The 21,736-nt window shown below is 34.9% G+C and overlaps 1 protein-coding gene across 1 annotated transcript; it reads right to left on the bottom strand.

The window, feature by feature from the left end:
• Positions 1-10,391: 10,391 nt before the first annotated feature.
• On the bottom strand, positions 10,392-15,912 carry LOC100260369 (protein SUPPRESSOR OF MAX2 1). Its single transcript, XM_002266823.5, has 3 exons — positions 13,323-15,912; positions 12,433-12,733; positions 10,392-12,343 (listed from the first exon to the last, which is right to left on the bottom strand). The coding sequence occupies exons 1-3, from the start codon at positions 14,570-14,572 to the stop codon at positions 10,712-10,714; spliced, it is 3,183 nt and encodes a 1,060-aa protein (XP_002266859.2). The 5' UTR covers positions 14,573-15,912; the 3' UTR covers positions 10,392-10,711.
• Positions 15,913-21,736: the final 5,824 nt, after the last annotated feature.

Here is a 21,736-nt window from a genome sequence, read left to right as displayed (position 1 = left end):
GGTGAGATATACTCAAGATGACTCAAGATGTAACTCAAATGGCTTGGATACAATTTGAGGAGTTGTTTTTGTCTAACTACTTTCCAAGGCCATTAGAAGACAAAAAAAAATAGCTTAATTTGTACACTTGGTTCAAATGAGGAACATGCCAGTGATTGAATATGCATCAAAATTTACACAACTATCCATATATTCTCTAAATGTGGTGGCATATGAACAAATGTGAGCTGAACAATTCCAAGAAGGGTTGAGATTGAACATTAGAGCACAAGTCGCTCCCTTTATGTTCCATACTTATAGTGGGGTTGTGGCAAGGGATCCTGTTATAGAAAGATTGAGAAACATAAATTCTAGGTTTGGTGGCTAAAAAAAAATGGGAATGAGATTTCAAGCACCAAAAAGTGACTCATCCCCAACAACAACCTATAAAACAAGACTAGTATAGTGGGACTATAGATTGGGCTAAGGGAACAAGGAGATGTTAAGAATGTGGTGAGGTGGGACATCTTAGGAGGGAGTGCCCAAAATTTCAACGATGTGCATACCAACCATCTCAACAGTAGTTTCAGTACATGAACTCATGAATCCAAGGAAGACAACCTCAGGGGGAAGGAAACTTTAGACAAGGAAAGTCTAGAGGGAAGCTAAAGCAAGGACCATAAGGAAGATTTTATGCATTGACATCACAAAATGAAAAATCAAATGCCTTAATGGAAAGTATGATCTTATGTTTTAGCACTTGGTCACATGTTTTATTTGATCCAAGAAATACCCACTCTTTTATTTCTACATCATTTGCTTCCTTGTTAGACATAGAATTGTTCCCTTTCACTGTTCATTATGTGTTGAGACTCCTATGGGTGGTAAGGTGGAAACCAAGTGGGTGTTTCATGCTTGTGTACTTTATATTGGGGGTTTTGAAGTTATAATGGATCTGGTTCTTCTTAATATTTCATCCTTTAATGTAATTGTGGGGATGGATTGTCTAACCCAACATCATGTTGTACTAGACTGTTATTTGAAAAAAGTAACATTTCAAACCTCTTGTGATTCATATTTGAGTTTCTATGGTGACCGAAGGCTTACAATTATTCCATTAATTCGAAACCCGGATGACAAGTGGTCAAGAAAGGATGGAAGATGATATTTTCTTTTTAATATGCAAGAAAGAGGTAAAAAGAAGACAACTATGTATTCCAATGGTTTGTGAATTTGTTGATGTTTTTCCTAAAGAATTTCCATGTTTAGGTTCTCATAGAGATATGGATTTTTCTATAGAATTGTATCCAAGTACAAATCCAATATCAATAGCTCCATACAAGATGGCTCCAATTGAACTTAAAAAATTGAACATTTAGTTGCAAGAGTTGCAAAGTAAAGGGTTTATTCAGCCTAGTACCTCATATTGAGGTGCTCCAGTATTATTTGTGAAAAAGAAAGATGGATCTTTGCGGTTATCTGTTGATTATAGAAAATTGAACAGAGTAATAGTGAAAAACAAATATCCATTACCTCGGATTGATGACTTATTTGACTAGTTATGTGGGGCTTGCTATTTTTCTAAGATTGATTTAAGATCTGGTTACCATCAATTGAGGATTCGAGAATCGAATATCCCAAAGATTGCATTTCATACTAAGTATGGGCATTATGAGTTTGTTGTCATGCCATTTGGATTACCCAATGCTTCGGTTGCATTCATGGACATGTTAAATAGTATTTATCAGCCTTACTTGGATCATTTGTGGTGGTATTTGTGGATGATATTTTGATATATTCTAAGAGTAAAGAAAAACATGGTCATCATTTGCATTTGGCCCTTCAAACACTAAGAGAACACCAGTTATATGCCACATTGGAGAAATGTGACTTTTAGTTGCAGGAAATTCAATTTTTGGGACACATGGTTTCTAAAGAGGGTATCTCAGTGGATCCAAAAAAAGTGGAAGTTGTGACAAAATGGGAAATACCCAAGAATATTTTTGAAGTACATAGTTTTCTTGGATTAGTTGGGTACTACAGAAGGTTTGTTGAAAACTTTTCTCGAATTGCATGCCCAATGACTAGACTGACGCGCAAGAGAGTGAACTTTGATTGGAATATGACAAGTGTGAAGAATCTTTCAAGAGCTAAAAAGAAGGCTAACAACAACGTTTGTGCTAATTACTCCTATTAGTAGGGAAAGATGTACAATTTATTTTGATGCTTCAAGAAATGGCTTAGGATGTGTTTTGATGCAAAAAGAAAGAGTGGTTGCTTATGCTTCTAGGCAATTGAAGAACCATGAGCAGAACTATCCTACACATGATCTCAAACTAGCAACCATAGTATTTGCTTTAAAGTTATGGAGACATTACTTATATGGTGAAATCTTTAAGGTGTTCTCTGATCATAAAAGTTTGAAGTAAATTTTCTCTCAAAAATATCTAAATGCAAGGCAAAGGAGATGGATGGAAACCCTTGAAGATTTTAACTTTACATTGCAATATCATCTAGGAAAATTCAATGTGGTTGTTGATGCCCTAAGTAGAAAAGCTCAATGTGTGTTATCTGGGTTGATGGTTTTAGAGTGGAAAATGTATGATAACATTAGTGAGTTCAATCCTTGTTTTGATGTATATGATTCCTATGCATGCTTTTGTACTTAGGTAAGCTCTGCCAACAATATTGCATAAGATTATTGAAGCTAAAAGGAAATATACAAAGTTAAAGGGCATGCGCTCTCAAATTATGGCAAGTGACGTAGTGGAAGGTTGGAGCATACATTCTAATGGTGGGATTTATTTCTTGAATAAACTTTGTGTTCCTAATGATGCTCAGATGAAGGAGAAGGTAACGAAGGAAGCTCATCATTCTTGGTTCACAATACACCTTGGAGAACTAAAATGTACCATGATTTGAGGCGTCAATATTGGTGGCAAGGTATGAAGCGGGATGTAGCTCAATTCTTTTCCAAGTGTTTAACATGTCAACAAGTGAAAGTTGAACATCAAAAGTCAGCAAGGTTGTTACAACCACTACCTATAGCAAAATGGAAGTGGGATCATGTGACCATGGACTTTGTGACAGGATTGCCAAGAATTCCCCAAAGTAAGGATAGTGTATGGGTGATAGTTGATAGACTAACGAAATCAACACAATTCTTAGCAATAAAGATCACTGATTCAATCATTGCTTTAAGTAAATTGTATGTGAAGGAAATTATGAGGTTGCATGGGGTACCACTCTCTATTGTTTCATATGGAGATCCTATATTTACATCACAATTTTGGCAGTCCTTGCAAAAAGCCTTGGGAACTTAAATAAGATTGAGTTCAACATTTCATCCTCAAACTAATGGGAATCAAAAAGAGTTATTCAGATTTTGGAAGATATGCTATGAGCATGTGTGATGGATTTTAAAGGAAATTGGGTGGAACATTTTCCTTTAATCGAATTTGCTTACAATAACAGCTTCCAAAGCAGTATTGGAATGGCACCATATGAAGCACTCTATGGAAGGCCTTGTAAATGCCCTATGTGTTGGATGGAATATGGTGAAGCTAGTTTGATTGGGCTAGAATTGGTGCAAGAGACTACTGACAAGATTCGAGTAATATGTGATAGGTTATTAGTAGCACAAAGTAGATAGAAAAGTTATGCTAATCACAGAAAGAGACCCCTAGAATTCCAAATAGGAGATCACGTGTTTTTACTTGTGACACCTTGGAAATGTGCATTTCAATTTGGTAAAAGGAGAAAGCTTGCTCCAAGATATATTAAGCCCTTTGAAATCCTTCAAAAGGTTGGAGAGGTAGCATACAAATTAGCCTTACCGCCACAGCTATCAAGTATACATGACGTGTTCCATGTCTCCATGTTGCAAAAGTATGAGCCTAATACCCCACATGTACTAGATTGCCATGATTTGAATTTTCAAGATGTAACGTATGAGGAAGGGCCGAGAGAGATTTTAGATAAGAAAGAGCAAGCACTACGAACCAAAACCATACCTCTAGTGAAAGTGTTATGGGATCATCATGGAGTGGAATGAGCTACATGGGAGTTGGAATCAAATATGAGAAACAAGTACCCATAACTCTTTATAGGTTTGCTTCTTTAAATTTCGATGACAAAATTTTTGTTAGGGAAAGAGGATTTAATACCTAATACTAATGAATTAAATAGGCAATAATGATTATTTTAGTACTTAACCTTAAACATGTTTAATTAGATGTTAAAACTAGTTTAATGCTAATCTTTTTTAATTATGAATTAAACCTTGATTAAAGTTAAGTGGAATTAGTTAATGACTAAAACATGCTTATTAGGTTCTTAGGGGCTTATTAAAATTATAAAAACCTAAAGGACTAATGGGCAGTTGTAGGTTTAATAATGGATAACTAAAAGAACATAATTGCAATTTTGGGAGATTTGAGGTGGTAGCCTTGTGGCCTACCACCTCTTGCTTGGCTACTTGAGGACCCTTTATAAAGGCTGGCGGCCCTCGTTTTGCAGCCTTGTCTCTGCAGCAACTTGAGTTAGAGAGAGAATCTAGAGACAGAAAGTGAAGAATTAAAGTCAAGAAGAAGTTAAATTTTGTGATTTTGATATATTTGGGTTCCTAATGATATTTTGAAACAAATTAATGGTAAAATTTGTTTAAAAGTTGAGTGTAATTAGTAATAAACATGTTTTAGTTATAAATCAAAATTAATTAAGGTTTAAAGAGTTTTAACTTAAGTATCTTTGATGGAAGAATCAACATGCATGTGTGTTTAGTTTGGTTTGATTGAAAAATATACTAGTAAAGCATGTGATTAATTAAGTTTATTTGGACACTTGGGACTTGCTAATAGGTTAAGCTTAAGGAAAATCAAAACAATTAGTGTTTGGTATGAATATTAATATGCATTGTAAAGATTGTTTAACTCACTTCAAATTTGATTTCAAAACCTGTGGGCATGTAGATTAGAGAATATGAGAATTAAAATTAGCAACAATAAGTTGTTAAAAATTAGTAGGAAAGGAAAATGTCATAAGTTTTAATTGCATAAATTTTCATGGTTAGGAAACCTAAATTATGTTGTTTCATTTTAGTTCCTTGTAATAGGTAAAGATCGCCTACATAGAAGAATCACAAAGAGGAAGTTGGTGTAAGGTGGAGAATTTATGTCATTCCGGTGTATCTTGGTTTCTTTTCTTGAAACATTTATTGAAATTTCATGTCATTTCTATGGTTTCATCAAATGTTTTAATGTGTCACTACATCTCGGTTTATTGTATTGAAATGTTGCAATGATATTTGAACATATATTGGTATGAGGATTCATGGTCCAATATTGATGAAATGGTTCATGGTGTGGTTGCATTGCAAGAAAGATATGTAATAATGACAGATGATATCTAGAGAATTGATTGATATGCGGGAAGTGTTTATGTAAAGTTATAGGATTGTTTATGTGGAACCATGGGTCCTTGGGTGAAAGTCCCTAAAGCCCTCGAGGAAGACACTCCAATTTCGGTGTATGGGGTTGGTTCTACCCCTGGGTTTTAGTCCCTAAAGACACGGGGTATGACTTATCCTTGGGTGATAGTCCCAAAATAGTCATTATTATGGACAAGCATCGATGTCTGATATGTACATTGGTGGGGTTAGCAGTTTATCATGTGTGAAAAGATGGATGAGGAAAAGTAGAAATGAAACCATCAACAACATGCATACATGTTTGACATTATTGCATATTTTTTAATGGTTATAAATCGTTTATCATGCGTGCTATTATATGTTTAATTCAAGGTTTTAAGGATATGCATAGGATGGTTATAAATTTTCCTACTGAGTTGTGAACTCACCCTATCCCTTCCACATTTAAATGCAGGTTAGAAGACCTATGCTGGGAGTAATGCTTGAGAATTGTTTTTCTGTTGATTGGGTGTTGTTTACTCACATTGAAAGTGTTTTGAGGCTTTGCCTTTGTATCATACAAAGACTAAATCTTTTTGAAGGAATGATGTAATATATATTTGTCATGTACACTTGTAATATGAGCTACCCTTAGTGAACCATGAGGTTTTGGTATATGTAAAGTAATATAGTACAAGTTCTCTTTGTGAAATAGATCATATTTTGTTAACCAATAGTTACAAAGTGTATTACAAGATGTATACTTCTTTATAATAGGTTTATACATTCTCTTTTTTTTTACGCAAAATCAACTAGGAACTCAATATTTGAAATTTTGTATTCCCAATTCTAGGAGTACTTATGTTGTATTTGAGTATTAGTTATTAAGTCTGAAACCCAGGGTGTGAAGATAATTGAGTGTCCTTATGAATTCATGTTTTAGTTCTTTTAATTGCTTGTAACCATCTCTTGTCCTAACTTCTCTATTTGTATTGTAAGTGCATTATGTTAATACATTAAGTCTTGTTTATATGTTGGAAATTTTGTTTGGTCATAAAAGTCTTTTTAGATAGTGACTTGCTCTCAATTGAAGATTAAGGGTTTTTGTTCGTCCAACCAGGAAGTCACAAATAGATCTAAAAAGGTTTGGCTTGTGCATATAAGGCTTCTTTGAGGCATAAAAAAATTCAGTGTCATTTTTGTACTTACAATGTTTTAAAATGATTTTTCAAAAGCAAGGGTTGCTCAAGCACTTAATCTTGTTCAAGTGGTCAGCCTGCTCAAGTGGAGCACTCAAGTGGTTTATGTCTACTCAAGAGGTCGTGACAATCATGTAGAGTTTAGAAACGGGTTTTGGATGAATTCCACTCAAACTCTAATTTGGAAACGTAAGATACTTAAACTCTTTTAGCTTTTGTCTATATATACCTCTCTAATAACCCCTTGAGGGTTAAATATTCGGGCTAAAAAATTCGAGATCGTAGAGATCTTAGAGTTTAGAGACTTTTCATTCTTTAGAGGGACTCCTTAAGAGAAAGTCTAACTAGGACTCCTTAAGAGAAAGTCTAATTGCCACACCATTCTTGATCTCTCATTCAAGGATTTGAATATTTGAATCATGGGTTAAAGACCTTAATCCCTTCGGAGTAGTTGAAGGATCTACTAAGAAGCAACAGGAAGTTGTTGTGTCATGGACATGAATCAAGTTGTAAGTACTGGAGAGTAAATCTTTAAGATAAAGTGGTCAAGTAAATCTATGTATTTACATAAGATACTAGAGTTCAATTGATTCTCTGTAATGGGATGTGGAATCAACTTCAAAATTAGATTATGAGGAAGTCAGTACTCCTATGAGTCCTAGTGATCCCTGTTCTAAGCTCATATACCTTTTTGGCACAAGTTATGAGGGTTAGATTGACTCTAAGTTCATTTTTGTGCATAAAGACGTTTTGGTAATTATGCAAGGTTGCATAGGGGTAAGTGAATAAGGTTTCTAAATTGGTCTAATTGATGATCTAATTGATTAATTAGTAGGCCCTATTAGGTTAATTAATTAATTAGGACTCATCTTGGGTTAGATTAAATGACTTAAGCCTTAGTGTTTGTTGGCATATTCTAAATTCGTATTATGTTTAAAAAAAATGCAAATTTTCTATTGTGCATAGGATTTAAAATAACTTAGGATAGCTAAGCATGTTCCTAACCTAATCTAGGATTGGAAAACGAAGTAATCTAGGTTTTTCCCTTCAACTAGGACGCATAAGACAATACTAGCTCTCTCAAAATCCAATTTTGAAGTTGACTCAACATCCCACTATAGAGAAATAATTACACTTCAATACCTTATGTATTAATGAGACACTAAGTGCACAAGTCTATAACTTGCTATCCACTATATATAGTCTCCCCATGAACCGATGTCCATAATCTAACAGGATGAAAGTTATCAGTCTTTTAACATTACCTCTACCATCCTTCATTACAAATCATCCTATTATGTGATCAAATGACATATTCTAGCTCACAAAGAGTGTATGTTAAATTCCACTGAAGAAATTATTGTGGCACCATATATTTCATGATCAAGCGTCCATAAAATCACCTAAGGGGACACACTGTCTTGAAGTCCATGAGAAATCATAATGCCTCTATTGAGAATACTTGTTGTTACTAGTTTTCATCAATAGTGATCAAATCCATAGAAAATATATGATCACTTTAAGGATCTCACCTATAAATCAAAGCCACTGCTAACTTTGTCACAAACTCAATATGCTCTCAAAGCTGAGAAACAATATAGTATAGCAACTTAGTGAAGTCATGATTACTCAATAGCCTTGTGTCATGACTCACCATAGGTCCTATCTAATGTGTAACTATACATAGTAGTGTACTCACCATGGGAACCTTATCCCGATTGTCAAGACTAGTCATCCCTCCAATTAAGAGATAGTACACTATAGCATCAAATGGATCGCTTAAGTCCATAAACCAACTATGAACAAATCATCTACTTGTAAGGAACCTATGACTTTGATCTTCCATGCAACTTCTAATGCACCCAAGTCATGTACAATGTAAGAGATGTCAGGCGAGAATGCTCATAATGTATGATGCATGAAATAAGGATAAAAAAAAAGTGAAACTGAAACATTATTAAATAAATAATGAATTTCAAATCTATTACATTGTATTATACTTTTAAAAACTTTATCCAAACATATAAAGGCAATCTTAAGAGGTTGATAACATCTACCTCATTAGATTATTCATAGGGAGTCCACAAGCAATGGATAGTAGGTCACTAACTTGATAAATTGATTAAATTGATTTTCGTCTTGATACAATTTCATAAGGTATTAGAATGTAGTTAACTTTCTTTAATGGAGTGTTTAGTCAACTTTATAATTAGATTCTAAAAAATCTAATAATTTTTTATGGGTCCTAGTGGTCCCTATTTAAGTTGATTTTTTTTGTTGGTACAAAGTTTTAAGGTTTTATGAAGAATTAATCATTTATGCATATAAGGGCATTTTGGTAAAAACATGAGGTTGCATTGGATTTTTTTTTTCCTTGTTTATGGATTGGGCAAATTGATAAATTGGAGCCCATTAGGGCTAATTAATTAATTAAGACCCAATTAACTATATTAAGTAACCTAAGCCCAAGTTAGGTCAAAGTTACTTGAAACCATAAGTTTGTATAAACCCTCTTAAAGGTTTTAGAGTTAGACATTCTAAATTGTTGTCTTTCAAAGAGTCTTCATCTCTCTCTCTCTTTCAAGAAAGTTGAGTAGCCACTCTACAAAGGTGTCAAGACTCAAAACACAAGTGATCGAGTGAAAGGTCACCAAGTGATTAAGATTTTCTTCTACGAGTGGAACTTGATCTAAACACATCTAGATTAAATGTAAAGTTTTTGAGCCCGATATCTTTATTATTCGTTTTAGATCTAGTGTCCATAAATTGTTGATCTATGATCTCAACCACATAAATATTTATTTTTTTCAGTCTAATGAATCCTCGCGACTTTAAAACACATTTACATGATTAAGAGGACCTCATACATATATAATGTCATGAACTTCTTTCCCTTATATAATAAATATGGGATATCACGAATGTGGCCTTCATTGCTTCCTTCTTGCCTTCTATTGCCATAATTCGTCCCTCCATGTGGTAGCTAAAAAATTGACCAAGCAAATAGTTTTTACCATCTTTATATTCTCTTTGCACTCAGTTAAATTAGGTCAAGACTTTCTTTGAATCATGGAAAGTACTTAAAAAATGGAAAAATAAATAAAAATAAATCTAAAATCTCTCAAGTGATGTACTCTGCAAGATATGAAATAAATAAATAAAATTATTCAAAAACTTATATATCCTCAAATTCTTTGACTTTTATTTAATAAAAAAGGGAGGGAGATAATTTGAATAAATATGTGAGAATTTTTTAAATTTTTTCAACTTTTTACTATTTTTTTCCATTTATCAGTTTTGTGATGTTTTTATCTTATAATTCTCCATTCAACTTTCAAGGTTGGGTAGAAACATGCATATATAACCCTTTGAGACAGGGTCACTTTTACAAGCAGCTTAAACCCTTGGGCGCAACTGTAATTGTCCATGCAACCAACTTTCCAGTGTGTTGTACAGAGAAAACAAGAAAAGCAAAACCGAAAATCTTTTCCATCCTATGTCGGTGATGTGCATTCAGATTCTGATTTGCTTAATCTGAAAGTCAATAATACTACCACATCTTCAAACATTAGAAAAAGTGGGGAAAAAAGAGAAAAGGTGAAATTGTTGACCACTCTGTTTCACATTTGTCCTCCACCCTTTCAAATTCTTATTGACTACTCAAAAGTCCATTTACCATTGAATTTATATGCCATTCCATTTGCCCAGAAGCCTAACACACCTTCTTCATATAGACCATATGCTAACCATCAATCATTAACTTCAATACCATGCGTAACAGCCAAAAAGGAATTTATGAGACACTGTTAAACTATAACAAACAGAGGAATGCCTCATCTTATTAATCAAAGTTCATGTAATTAATAAATATTTATAATCAAAATACTATAAATAAAAATAAAATAAAATAAAAAGTGAGACAGAGCCTGGCACTTAAAGATACCGCTAACCTAATCATCCCCCGGTCCCACTGTTTTTTTTTTTTTTTCCTTTTTTTTTGCCTCTTTTTTTTGTTTTTAACCATCTTTCTTTACCCTCTCCAACCGTCGACGACCCTGGCCAACTAGTTGGGCATATTTACATTCCTACCCATCAGAGATGAGGTGATACCAACAGAAATCACGTGTCACGACCCACCAACCACCACCGTTATTTTACTTGGCAGCCAATCTCCATAGCCCCGGCTATCTGAATCAGAGTCGAAGAATTCAAGCCGAACAAGCATCGTAGACTCATCACAAGCGGCATCAGTGGAGGACATGGATGCCTTTAGCTGGTGGAACCCAGGCACCAAAACCTTCTCTGCCCACTCTTCTAACCCGCTTCTGCCTAACCATACTCCCCCTAGGATCTTCTCCAGCGCTTCATCTTCTACTTGGATTGAAAGCTTGTCACCCATGACGGAGGAAAATTTTCTGGCAATGCAGCTTCTGACTTGGTGTCGAATTGGGTTAAAGTCTACAGGCTTGAAGGTAATGACATTGTCTACTGAATTGAGCAACTCCCTCGATGCTGAAGTTGGAGGCAGACACCTGTTTTCAGGGCCCTGCTCATCTTCGTGATCAATGGTGAGGTCACTTGAATTGCGAGATCCATCTGCCCTATCATCTTCAGTGTCAGCTGCCTGATTAAGGTCAAATGACAGAGCAGAACCATTTTCCTTCCTAGGCTTGGTGGACCGGTCTTCATCATGCAGCCAATTGGCTCGCCGCTTAGCCGACTTCTCACTAGCAGATAATTTTAACTGCCAACCACCACCTGCGATAGAAGCAAGCTTCTCCTCGTTCAGCAAAGTGCTGTTGGACAAGCTTTTGCGATTATCAACCAACCAATTTGCAGTGAGGATGAAGATGACATTCCCAAGACTTACCTCACGGCCATGGGAATCAACAAGTCGCCCTCTCTCCATGGCCCGTTTTATGCTCCCTTGAACAAGCATATCTGCTTCATCAATGTCCTCAAGCATAATTACTGAGAAGTGGTTTCTCCTAACTGCTTCTGCAATGCGATCCACTGCTGTTTTACCACGGAAATTCATATCCAATTCCCCATCATCACGCCTTGAACCAAGACATATCATAATTGGATTGACCCCACATACCAGCTCTGAAAGAGCAGCTGCCATCTTCTTCTTGCCAATCCTGTCGGGACCCGTGAACAATAGCCATATGTCACCCTTTGACCCAGCACTTCGCCGTTTTCCATTGCCCATTTTGCATTGGGTCACAGTTGTAGCCACAGTACGTGCTGCATCCTGCTGCCATGAGACCTTCTCTGCCAGACCCTTGAGAAGCTTTTTGACTGAGTCGGCATCCAATGGGCTAAGTTTGTCATTTTGCAATTCATGGAACTTGTTCAGTGATTCAGAAGAAATGCACTGGAAAAAGTCTTTGACATGCTCTTTATGGATTTTCTCTGTGGTGGTTTCATTGATCTTTGTTCGCCCAAGAACAAGGTCAGTCCGTACAGGGCTTCCAGGTGGTGTAACTGCCTGTTCACATGGTTGGTTGGCCACAAGATTTGAGTTCAACTGCAGAGTTTCTCCAAGGTTTCTGGTTGGTTGTAACTTGGGCTGGAAGGCTTGCCGCCCAAGCAGAGTCGCATTGTACAAGCCCGTCATCGAGAGAGCTGTTGGAGTGATTCTCTCAGAGTTGAGGTTGGGCTGATGAAAATTAGGATGTAGATGCAAGCATGTGTCATTCCATTTCTTTAGTAAATCTTGAGGCTTCTGCTTCCAGATCAGTTCTTGATCCTTGGTCTGTAAACACATAAATGGTAACAAAAATGTGATTCAATATTTCAATGTGATATGGTCTTCCAAACTTGTAGGACACAGTTAAAACATACCTGTGACTGATCTGTTGTTTTAACATCACCGTCCAGAGCTTTAGCATTCTTCAACCACTGTGGGAGTGATGACCGAGACACTTCTGATTTCACTTCAGATGATGACTTCTCGAACTCCTGGCCTTCAAGCTTTCCTAGCTCTTGTTCATAATTCTCCATGCACTGTGGGCAGCAGCTCATTTTCTGAGCAGGATCCATGTTCTCAGAGACACGCCTTGGTAGAGCAGTTATTGCAGTTGGAAAGTTCTTCATTGGTGTCAGAGACTCAACAGAGCTGCTAAGAATCCCATTTGTCCCAAATCTAGAAAATAAGACATGAATAACAGTGAAGGGATGATAAAAAATAAGAACCATGTCTTCAAAGCTCAAGCATGGTTTTCAAGATGCTTGAAATGAATCCACACACCAAGGTGTCTATTTAGAGAGGGAAGAACTTAACAAGAGGGCCAACCAAAAGACATGATCCAAGGCAGTGTCAATTTGAAGTAAAAACTAAAATGCTTGCATAAAGTCAAAAAAATGGAAATTTTTGGATCTACTCAAGGTGAAATTTGACAACCTTTGTCTACCTAAACCTCTATATCAAGAAAGTTTCTAAGCAGCAAAATCCAAAATTTTTAACTAAAATCCTGCCCAAAACATAATCTCAAAACAGGCTGAAACTATAGATCGAATCCAACACAGAGAAACCAGATTGACAGCATCAAATATGGAATATGTAATTGTTCGAGTAGTGTATCTGAAAAAACAAATTATCCAAACCAATGAACTCAGAAAACTAACTTACAGGCATATGTTTTATTGTTCTCTTAAAGTAGATTTAACTACTTGAATCATGGAAAATAGAAGCAATAAGGTCTGTCTGATTGAAGGTAGAACATGAAACCAACCTCGAAAAAAGCCCTGGAACAGGGGTTCTAGCAGCAATTGGCACTGCCTGCAGATCCCAATCATTTTCCATGGAAGGGTGATAGACCTGGCACCTCAAATAAGTCTCACAAGTAGCAGTCCCAATCAACCAAAGCCGGCCATTGCTACCCTCTCCGAACGTCGCCAGTAACTTCCCCATCTCTGCCACAGCAGCGCGCCCTGCCTCTGAAACAACCTGCTGCCCAACTGTACCAGAGCCGGCAACTCCTAAATTCACCGGCTGCTCGACAAGCCATTTCAGGTCCCCTAAATCAAGAATAATGCTTCCACCTCCGATTCGGGCTTCCACCAATCTACCCAATTCCTTTAGCTTGGTGGGTATTTGAGTTCTATCGGAATTATTAAGAGAGAGCTCCCTGTGAAGAGAAATCACCTCGACATTCTTCAGTGGTCCATCTCCGAAATCCCTCTTCTCAATTCTCCTAAGTAGCTCCTTCATCACGGCCTCCGGCTCTGATTCGCCCACCAGCACCGGATTTCTTTTCTTAGTTCTCAACAAAATATCAACAACGCGCTTCACTTCCTCGGCCCTCTGGTGGCCGGACTGGTTGGCAGCCGCAGCGGTGGCGGCGTTGCCTTGTTGCTGCAACCGCGGATTCAAATACAAATTGCGGGTTGGGGTGGGAGTGGGGGTGGAGGTGGGGGCACCGGGTCCTCGGAAGCCACCCAATCCAATTGGGGAAGGAGAAACATTGGGTGTGGGTGGGGAATTCATGGACTGCTCAATGGTGGCCTTGACAGCAGGGCTGGAGAAGCTAGCCTCGCGCATGACCCTGCTAACGCTGGGGTCATCGAGTATGGAGATGATGAGTTGTTGAAGCTCGACCTTGACAGCGAGAAGAGGTTGCTGCTGCTGCTCAGGGCAGCCGCGGCGCTGGTGCGCTTGGGCGCGCTTAAGGGCGGCCATGAGAGCATTGGAGATGGGGGGTTCAAGGCCTGGGGAGATGTTTTGGGCGGTTGGGAGGCGCTCAAGTGCGACGCTGAAGCAGAGCTCAAGAGCTCTGCACTGGAGTGGGTGGGAAGAATTGGGGTGTGATCGGATGCAAGCCTGGCGGAGAAAGCCGGAGGGGGAGCCCAGAAGGGTTGCTGCCACGTGAAGCGGCGTAGTTTGCCCGTGATTCCGACGACCCGCCTCCGCAATCGAGTGGTTCAACACGCTAGCCGCCTCCGGCGTCAGGGTCTGTTGGATCGTGCTGAGACCTGCTCTCATTTCTCTCCCTCTATCGCTTCAATTTTTTCCCCCTTCTTTTAATTCCACAACAAGCAATCTGATCCTTTGAATTGCACCGATATCTGATGAACTAAATTGGGGGCTTGGAAGAAGGGAGGCTGCTATCAATAATGCATGTGTTCTAATTCTATCTACTCTTTCACCTCCGAAGGATGGATTTCCAGTCAAGGGTTTCTACAAAGATGAATTCCAAATTTCTCGCCTTCCAGGAAAAATGAATCACAAGGGGAAAACCATAAAAGCCTTTACACAAGAGAGAAGAAAAAGGAAAAAAGAAAAACCGGAAAAATAATAAAAGGAGTAGCTAAGCTTGAGTTACATAAGAGAGGGATCTTTGTCTGCGTGTGACTCAAAAAGCAGTTCGAGAATTCAACCTCGAAAGGGAAAGATCAGATCCCCTCCTTCACAAAAACCCTCCTCATTTCTCTCTCTCTCTTCTTTCTCTCTTATCAACACCTCTCCTATCGGATTCAAGCTCAAAAATATCCTAAACAAAAACACCGAGGTAAAAAAAAAGCTCGACTTTTTCAAATATTACAGAGCCTGCATAAAACCCCAAGTCAAGTAAATTAGTTTGGGTGCAGAGAAAAAGGCGTGGAAAATGTTTTGTTTTATAGTAGAGAGAGAAAGAGAAAGAGAAAGTGAAAGAGAATTTCTGGAAAATAGGAAGGTGGAAGTACTATCAGTTGCAAGGATTTCTGGAAAATGCTTTCTGCGCAGAGCAATCTGCTCTCCTTTTGGTGTCATCTTTTATTTTATTTCATTTAGAAAATAAAAATTCAATTGTCTGAATACGCTGGGATAACGAAGAGAGAGAGAGAAAAAGGAGGCCTTTTAGCTTTGAGAGAAAGGGAAGAGAGAGATTCATGAGTAGATTACTTTTTATCACTTTCTTTTTCCATCCTTCTCTCTCTAAATATGACTGTAGCTTGACTGCCTTTCTCTCTCAACAATGCTTCTCCAACATCAACTGATCCGCGTGCCCACACGCTCCATGATAACCAGGTCTTCCTCGCGCTGCTCTTTCAAATTGAACGCGTGAAGAGCGCGTGAGGTGTGAGCTCCGTCGGCCGCGAGTGGGGTTTGCACCCAAACTCTCTCCTGTTCGGCCTTTCAACCAATTTTCTGCTTTCCACACGCAACCGCTGCAAGGCATCGCACGGCTTTCACCTTTTCATACTTACTCTCTCTTTTCAGTTCCCCCTCTCTCTCCTATTCACTTTCTCTCTCTAAATTTTCTCCATCAGCCACTTAACCTACCAAAAAAAATTTTCAATTTATTGAATTCACCGCTCTTACCCAACTTTTCTATTTTTGCTTTTTCTTAATTAATTTATCTTTTCATTTTCAAAGAAATCGCCACTCGCTTCCTCCCTAACTACCAAAGTCTTCTACAGGAAGAATAATAATTTATTAAAAAAAATCATTTATGAGAATCATATCATTAAAAAATTATTTCCTCAAAGAATTTTGCGTCAAAAATTTGATAATTCTAGAAAGGAAACTTAGTCCAAAATTAATGAAGAAGAAGATGGTTAATATGAGAAAGAAATGGACTCATGTTTAATCAAGAGAAGAATAGTCAAAAGAGAATATAAATGAGGTGGTTTTATGAGTGGAAAGGGTAGCAAAAAAAAGACTTGTTTTAAACTTTTCCCATGGTGGATGGGCATTTGGACGCTCTTGAAGCTTGGGGCCCTGTGCCCCAACCACAGCCAACTTACTTTGGCCAAATTATAAAAAGGACCATCATCATCTTTTTGAACTTTTTTATCAAAAAAAAAAAAAAAAGAAATTATTAGTTTAATGTTAAGGAATTGGGTTCCTTGATAGGAGCTGTAAATCCTATTATTCATGCCATTGCTTAAAATGATTTTAATGCTATTAGTGTATATATATATATATATATGACATTTACTTTTGGTTGACTAATGATGCATCCCACTTTTTGAATGTGAAAAGAAGGAAAAAAATACAATACCCCTTTTTTAAGAGTCTGACAAAATTATAAGAATCATCTCTTTCATTTGGAGTGGAACAATCATTTCAGAAGTTTTTACTTTTTTGTCTTAATTTTTATTTTCAATCAGAAGCCCCTCACCCTCCGCTTTCATATTTTTCTACTCTTCAGATTAATTATAATAATTATTATTTTTAAGTCGTTAAATTAGTCTTTTTCCGTCGGTTACTGGGTTGATTCAAAGAAGAATAAAATGGGTACTTTAATTTTTTATTTTATTTTCATTCCAGAAGTTGGATGACTAACGGAAGAAGCCTAGACTTTGGATAATCATGAAGCTCACCTAAAATTTGGATTTGACAGCTTTAGTTGGAGGCTGTAGCGAATATAATCTGGGGAATGTTTAAAATGCGGGAATATGAGAAAGCCTTTTTGTATTTCTCATTCATTATTATTAGATTGGCATGTTTGGCACATTATAATAGACAAGGAGAATGAAAAATCAATGCTATTTTTCATTTATTTGTGTGTTTGGATTATAATTAAAAAATATTTATTTATTTTCATAAAACCCAAAACTTATTTTTTGTGATCCATGTTTATTTTTATCCCCAACTTTCTTATCCAAAGGTCAAACATCATATTCCAATCTTGTCATATTTACGTAAATTAACTCTTATTTTTTTATCTGTCTCATCTTATTTAATTTTTAAATTTTGTTTTAATTTAAATATTTTATAAATAAATTATATAACTTATTTTTTATTGAAAATTAGAGCCTTTTGTTTTTAAAAACAGAAAATTGTTTTGAAAAGTTTCTAATATTGTTTAACTATTATGAGTTGTTTTTAAAGAACAAATACGAGTTATTTTTACTAATTTTTAAAAATAAAAGGAAAAAATTTATCGTGTTATTATGTTTTCTTAAATTTGTTTTTAAAAATTATTTTTAAGTTCAAAAATAAAAAAAAGTTATTAAAAATAATTTTAAAAAAACATAATCAAACAAACTCTTAACCTTTTATTATTTTATGTGTTAAAAGTAAAAATATAAAAATTTTAAATTTAATTATAGGGATAGATAAGTTTATTTTTATTTTGAACTCGTCCCATCGGATATTATGATATGATGATCTATTTTTACCATCTTTCCTATTCCCTTTGTCAAATTGAAAAAGGGTATGAAGTTTTCATACAACTTTAGCTTTTTTATGATTCAAAAAAAAAAAGTTGCAACCCAGCTTCAAAGAATGCATTATTTAAATATTAATAATAGAAGTGGGAAGGAACATAATTAAGGGTTGTCATATTTGAAAGAAAGCCACTTATTAAAAGATAAGAAAAGTCTCGTAGGTCATGACAAAATATCAAAATCTGGCATTTAATTGGGTGGTTCAATTTGGTTTAATACACTATTATTGTGTTGGCAGTCCATCTCTCAGATGACAGTTTGTCCTAACTCACTATTCTCAATTTACAATAAAGAAAAAAAAAAAAAAAGTAAAAGTAAAATACCTCAAGTTTTCTATTTCAGATTCCTTATACTGCAAATCTTTATTGCACTTATTAATCTCTTCTCATATTTATACACGCTTCAAACTTTGAAGGAAAAAAAAAATTCCTTTCTAAATTCAATAAGAGTTTTAGTATTTTTTTTTATTAATTTTGTTGAAAGAATATATGACGACTTAACACAAAAATTAAAACAATTATTTTTTTTTTATAAAATTTTTTTATTTAAAATTCATATAAAAATTCTTTCAAGTCTGTAAAAGAATTTTTTTTTAGGTTTGATTTTCGATTGAATGCAAAAATAAAAATGTATTTTGAATGAGGGGTAAGATCATGTTTGACAACTATTTTTAAAAATAGATTTTAGAAATTGTTTTGCGATGTTTGTTTATTTGAAAACTTTAAATATTTTTAACTTATTTTAAATATATTTTAAAAATAATTTTTATATTTAATATTTTATTTATATAATTATTTTCTAAAAAAATAAGTAAAAATAATATAAAATTTAAAAAACATCTTGTTCTCTAATTTTTTTTTTTTTTTAAATAACAAATAATTGTTTCCAAAAATCGTGGTCAAACACACCTAAGTAATCCTTCTTTTAGTGTACAACCTGCACCAAATTTCTCTTGATCCAAACACAATCAATCAAAATCCAAGGAACAATGAAAAATAAAACGATTTTTTGTTACCAATTTTATTTTTTTTGTTTTTTAAATAACAAAACACCATTTTCGAAAACTGAGTGAGACAACTTGTACCAAAATCCTTTTCTCAGTCCTGATCAACTTTAATGTAAGGAACAATAAAAAATAAAACTATCAAAAATTCTTTTTTATTTTAAATAATAAAAAACGGTATTCAAAGACACCTAAATAATCCTCGGTTTGCACCAAATTCCTCTGAGTCTTGATCGAGACAATCGATCCAACTTTAGGGACAAAGAAAAAAAAAAGGGTAAAAAGTGGATAACAATAAAATTGAAGATATTTAAGAAAAAAACAAAGAGAAAAAAAGGAGGTAACTTTTTGGGATTCCAAACTTTACATTTTGTTGACGACTTTATGTGAAGGTGTTGAGAAACAAAAATCATCATCATATTCCCTTTTGGTAACGCACGCTCTCACTTGCCTTTTACGCGTTTTTCGAGTTCCTACAACTACTACTTTTTACTCTCTGTCTCTTTTCTCTCCTCTCCCCCCTGCTCCTCGCGCGTTCCTCCACCCTCCTTCCCAAATTCCCAATTTCTCGCCCCCCCCCCCCCCCCCCCATGTGCGATATTTTCCATATTATCGTCTCGGCTGACGCGTGATACTTAGTCCTTTCCTTTTCCGGCGACCAAGAAGAAAAAGCAAAATTTTAAAAGAAGAGAGAGAAAGAGACTTCAACTTTCTGCATTTATTACCGTTCACGTATCTTTGCATCTCATGCCTTTATTTCCACTCTAAATGACTCTAATGCCCCTGTCTCCTCTTCAAATTCGCCATTTCGACACCAAACCACCAATGTTTGACACGTGGCGTTTGCATTAAAAACCTTTTGCCTCTTTTCCACTATGCCCTTTACGGGTTGAGCCGAAAGGTGCCTGCTTTTATTAATATTTCATCTTTTTCAGCTTACTTACACCTACACAAAGGCAACTTATCTCAATTAATTAATTATTTGACTCAAATATTTTTTTTAATTACTTTTTATTAGATTTATCCACACATTATCATATCAATTTATTACAATCATATGATTATAAATAGATCAAAGAAAAGAAAAATCACAAAAATAAAAATAAAAATATCTTTTATTTGAAAATTAATTTCTTTGTTTTTTTTTTTAATTTTCTCATCTTTTCTTATAAATTTTCTTATGAATATGGGAAAATGAATGTTTTGATATTTTTTTCATCTACTTATTTTAGTTTCTATATTATCTAAAAATCATAAAATCATTTCTTCTTTTTCCGTTTATAACATATCTTAAAATTTTAGAATAAATAATATTTGTAAAATAGAAATATATTCTAAATGCACTAACAAATATTTTATTTAGGAATGATAACGGGGCAAGTTTGAAATAGGTCACCCCATCCCAACCCGATTTTATTTATTTAAAATAATTCTCATCTGCTTTCAATTGAAAATATTAAATATGATTTGTTTAGTTTAACTTTTTTTTTAAAAAATTATTTAATTTTTTAAAATTGTTTAAAATTTTTTTAATTATATTAAAATAAATAATTAAATTATTACATTTTTATAAAAGTATTTTATTAATATTATTATTATTTATGTATTAAAAATAGAATAATAAAAATTAAATTAATTTTATATATAAACAGGGTGGGAGGCAAGACAATGTTTGTCCCGAACCCATTCCGGGTTTTAAATTTCAAATCCTTTCTATTCGGTGTAGGTGGGCATTTTATTGACAAGAGTGTTTTAAAAAAGCCATAAATAAATAAATAGACAGCCTTTTTGCCATGTGTCCAAGTATGTGACATATGTTTGAAGAGATAGGTAATCGACTTTGGAAGGTGGGCTTAAAGTCAAATAACATAAATACATGAAATAGGGATGAGAAATACATATGGAGATGTGGCTCTCACATTGAGCTGGCCAAGGCTCAAAACCTCTCGAACACGACGATTCACGACCAGACAGGGGTCGTGATTCACGAGTTGATGAGTTGAGACTAGTTTATGACCTCTCACAATCCAAAATATTGCATCTCTAAGAAATCTCCAGATTTTCCTTGACTAATTAAGCTATTGTGTTTAATGCAACTACTAAACAAACATTAATGAACTTCATTTAATTTCAGAGGTAGCTTTCACTGGCCTTCTTTCTCTTCCCCCGGCATGAGGAGCGTGCATGGAAGGACCATTTCTCTTATTCATTCAATACGCTTGACTAGATGTTGGAACATATTTCATTTTTGTTTTTTTTATTTTTATTTTACTTTTAAGAACATGAAGAAGCTTGTAATTCGTGAATACTAAAAGCTTGTAATTCAAGCTTTTAATGGCATAAGGTGCACAAGAATACTTAAATATCAAATGAGATTTAAGGCACAATTACACGTAGAGGAGGAGATGTCACATGGTAAAACGAAGAATTTATCAAGCACGTTTGATTTGGTATAGTCGCAATTTTTGTACTTGAGTAACAAAAATACTAAAAGAAAAACGGAAGGAAGGAAGGAGAAAAGAAGAAAAAGAAGGAAATTCAACATTTTGTACTTTGTCCATTCATATTTAAAATCGAATTATTTACTTTTTCAAACTTGTTAAAGAGTAGCATTTTGTCTTCAATTGGAAACTCTTCATAAAATTATAAAAGAGATTATTATTTTTTTTGGTGATTCAAATTTAAATAGAACCAACTTTGAATTGACAATTTTAAAGTAAGATTTCTCAAACACTTTCGAAATATTTCAGCCACCATTTTTGACCTTTTGATTTTAGATAGATGTTTGCATAATTATTCATAATTTTTACATATAAATTATATAGAGTATGATAGCTTTGAATTTAAACAATGATTTTTTTCTTCTTTGCATTTCAGTATTATTTTTTCACTAAACAATATGCTCATGGACTTTTTTACAAGTTTGAAAGGTAAAATATTGTTCTTTAATAAGTTCAAGGGGTAAAGTGTTGAGTTTTGAATACGATG

Source organism: Vitis vinifera, chromosome 11, assembly GCF_030704535.1.
Source record: "Vitis vinifera cultivar Pinot Noir 40024 chromosome 11, ASM3070453v1".
Taxonomy (NCBI): domain Eukaryota; kingdom Viridiplantae; phylum Streptophyta; class Magnoliopsida; order Vitales; family Vitaceae; genus Vitis; species Vitis vinifera.
This window is presented reverse-complemented; position numbering and strand designations above follow the sequence as displayed.

Bases quoted from the DNA above. Each gene is read 5' to 3' on its own strand.
- LOC100260369 (XM_002266823.5), bottom strand. From the start codon at position 14,572: ATGAGAGCAGGTCTCAGCACGATCCAACAGACCCTGACGCCGGAGGCG. The intron at 12,734-13,322 runs GTTGGTTTCATG...CTTATTTTCTAG, and splicing joins GTTCCAGGGCTTTTTTCGAG to ATTTGGGACAAATGGGATTC. The intron at 12,344-12,432 runs GTATGTTTTAAC...ATGTGTTTACAG, and splicing joins AAACAACAGATCAGTCACAG to ACCAAGGATCAAGAACTGAT.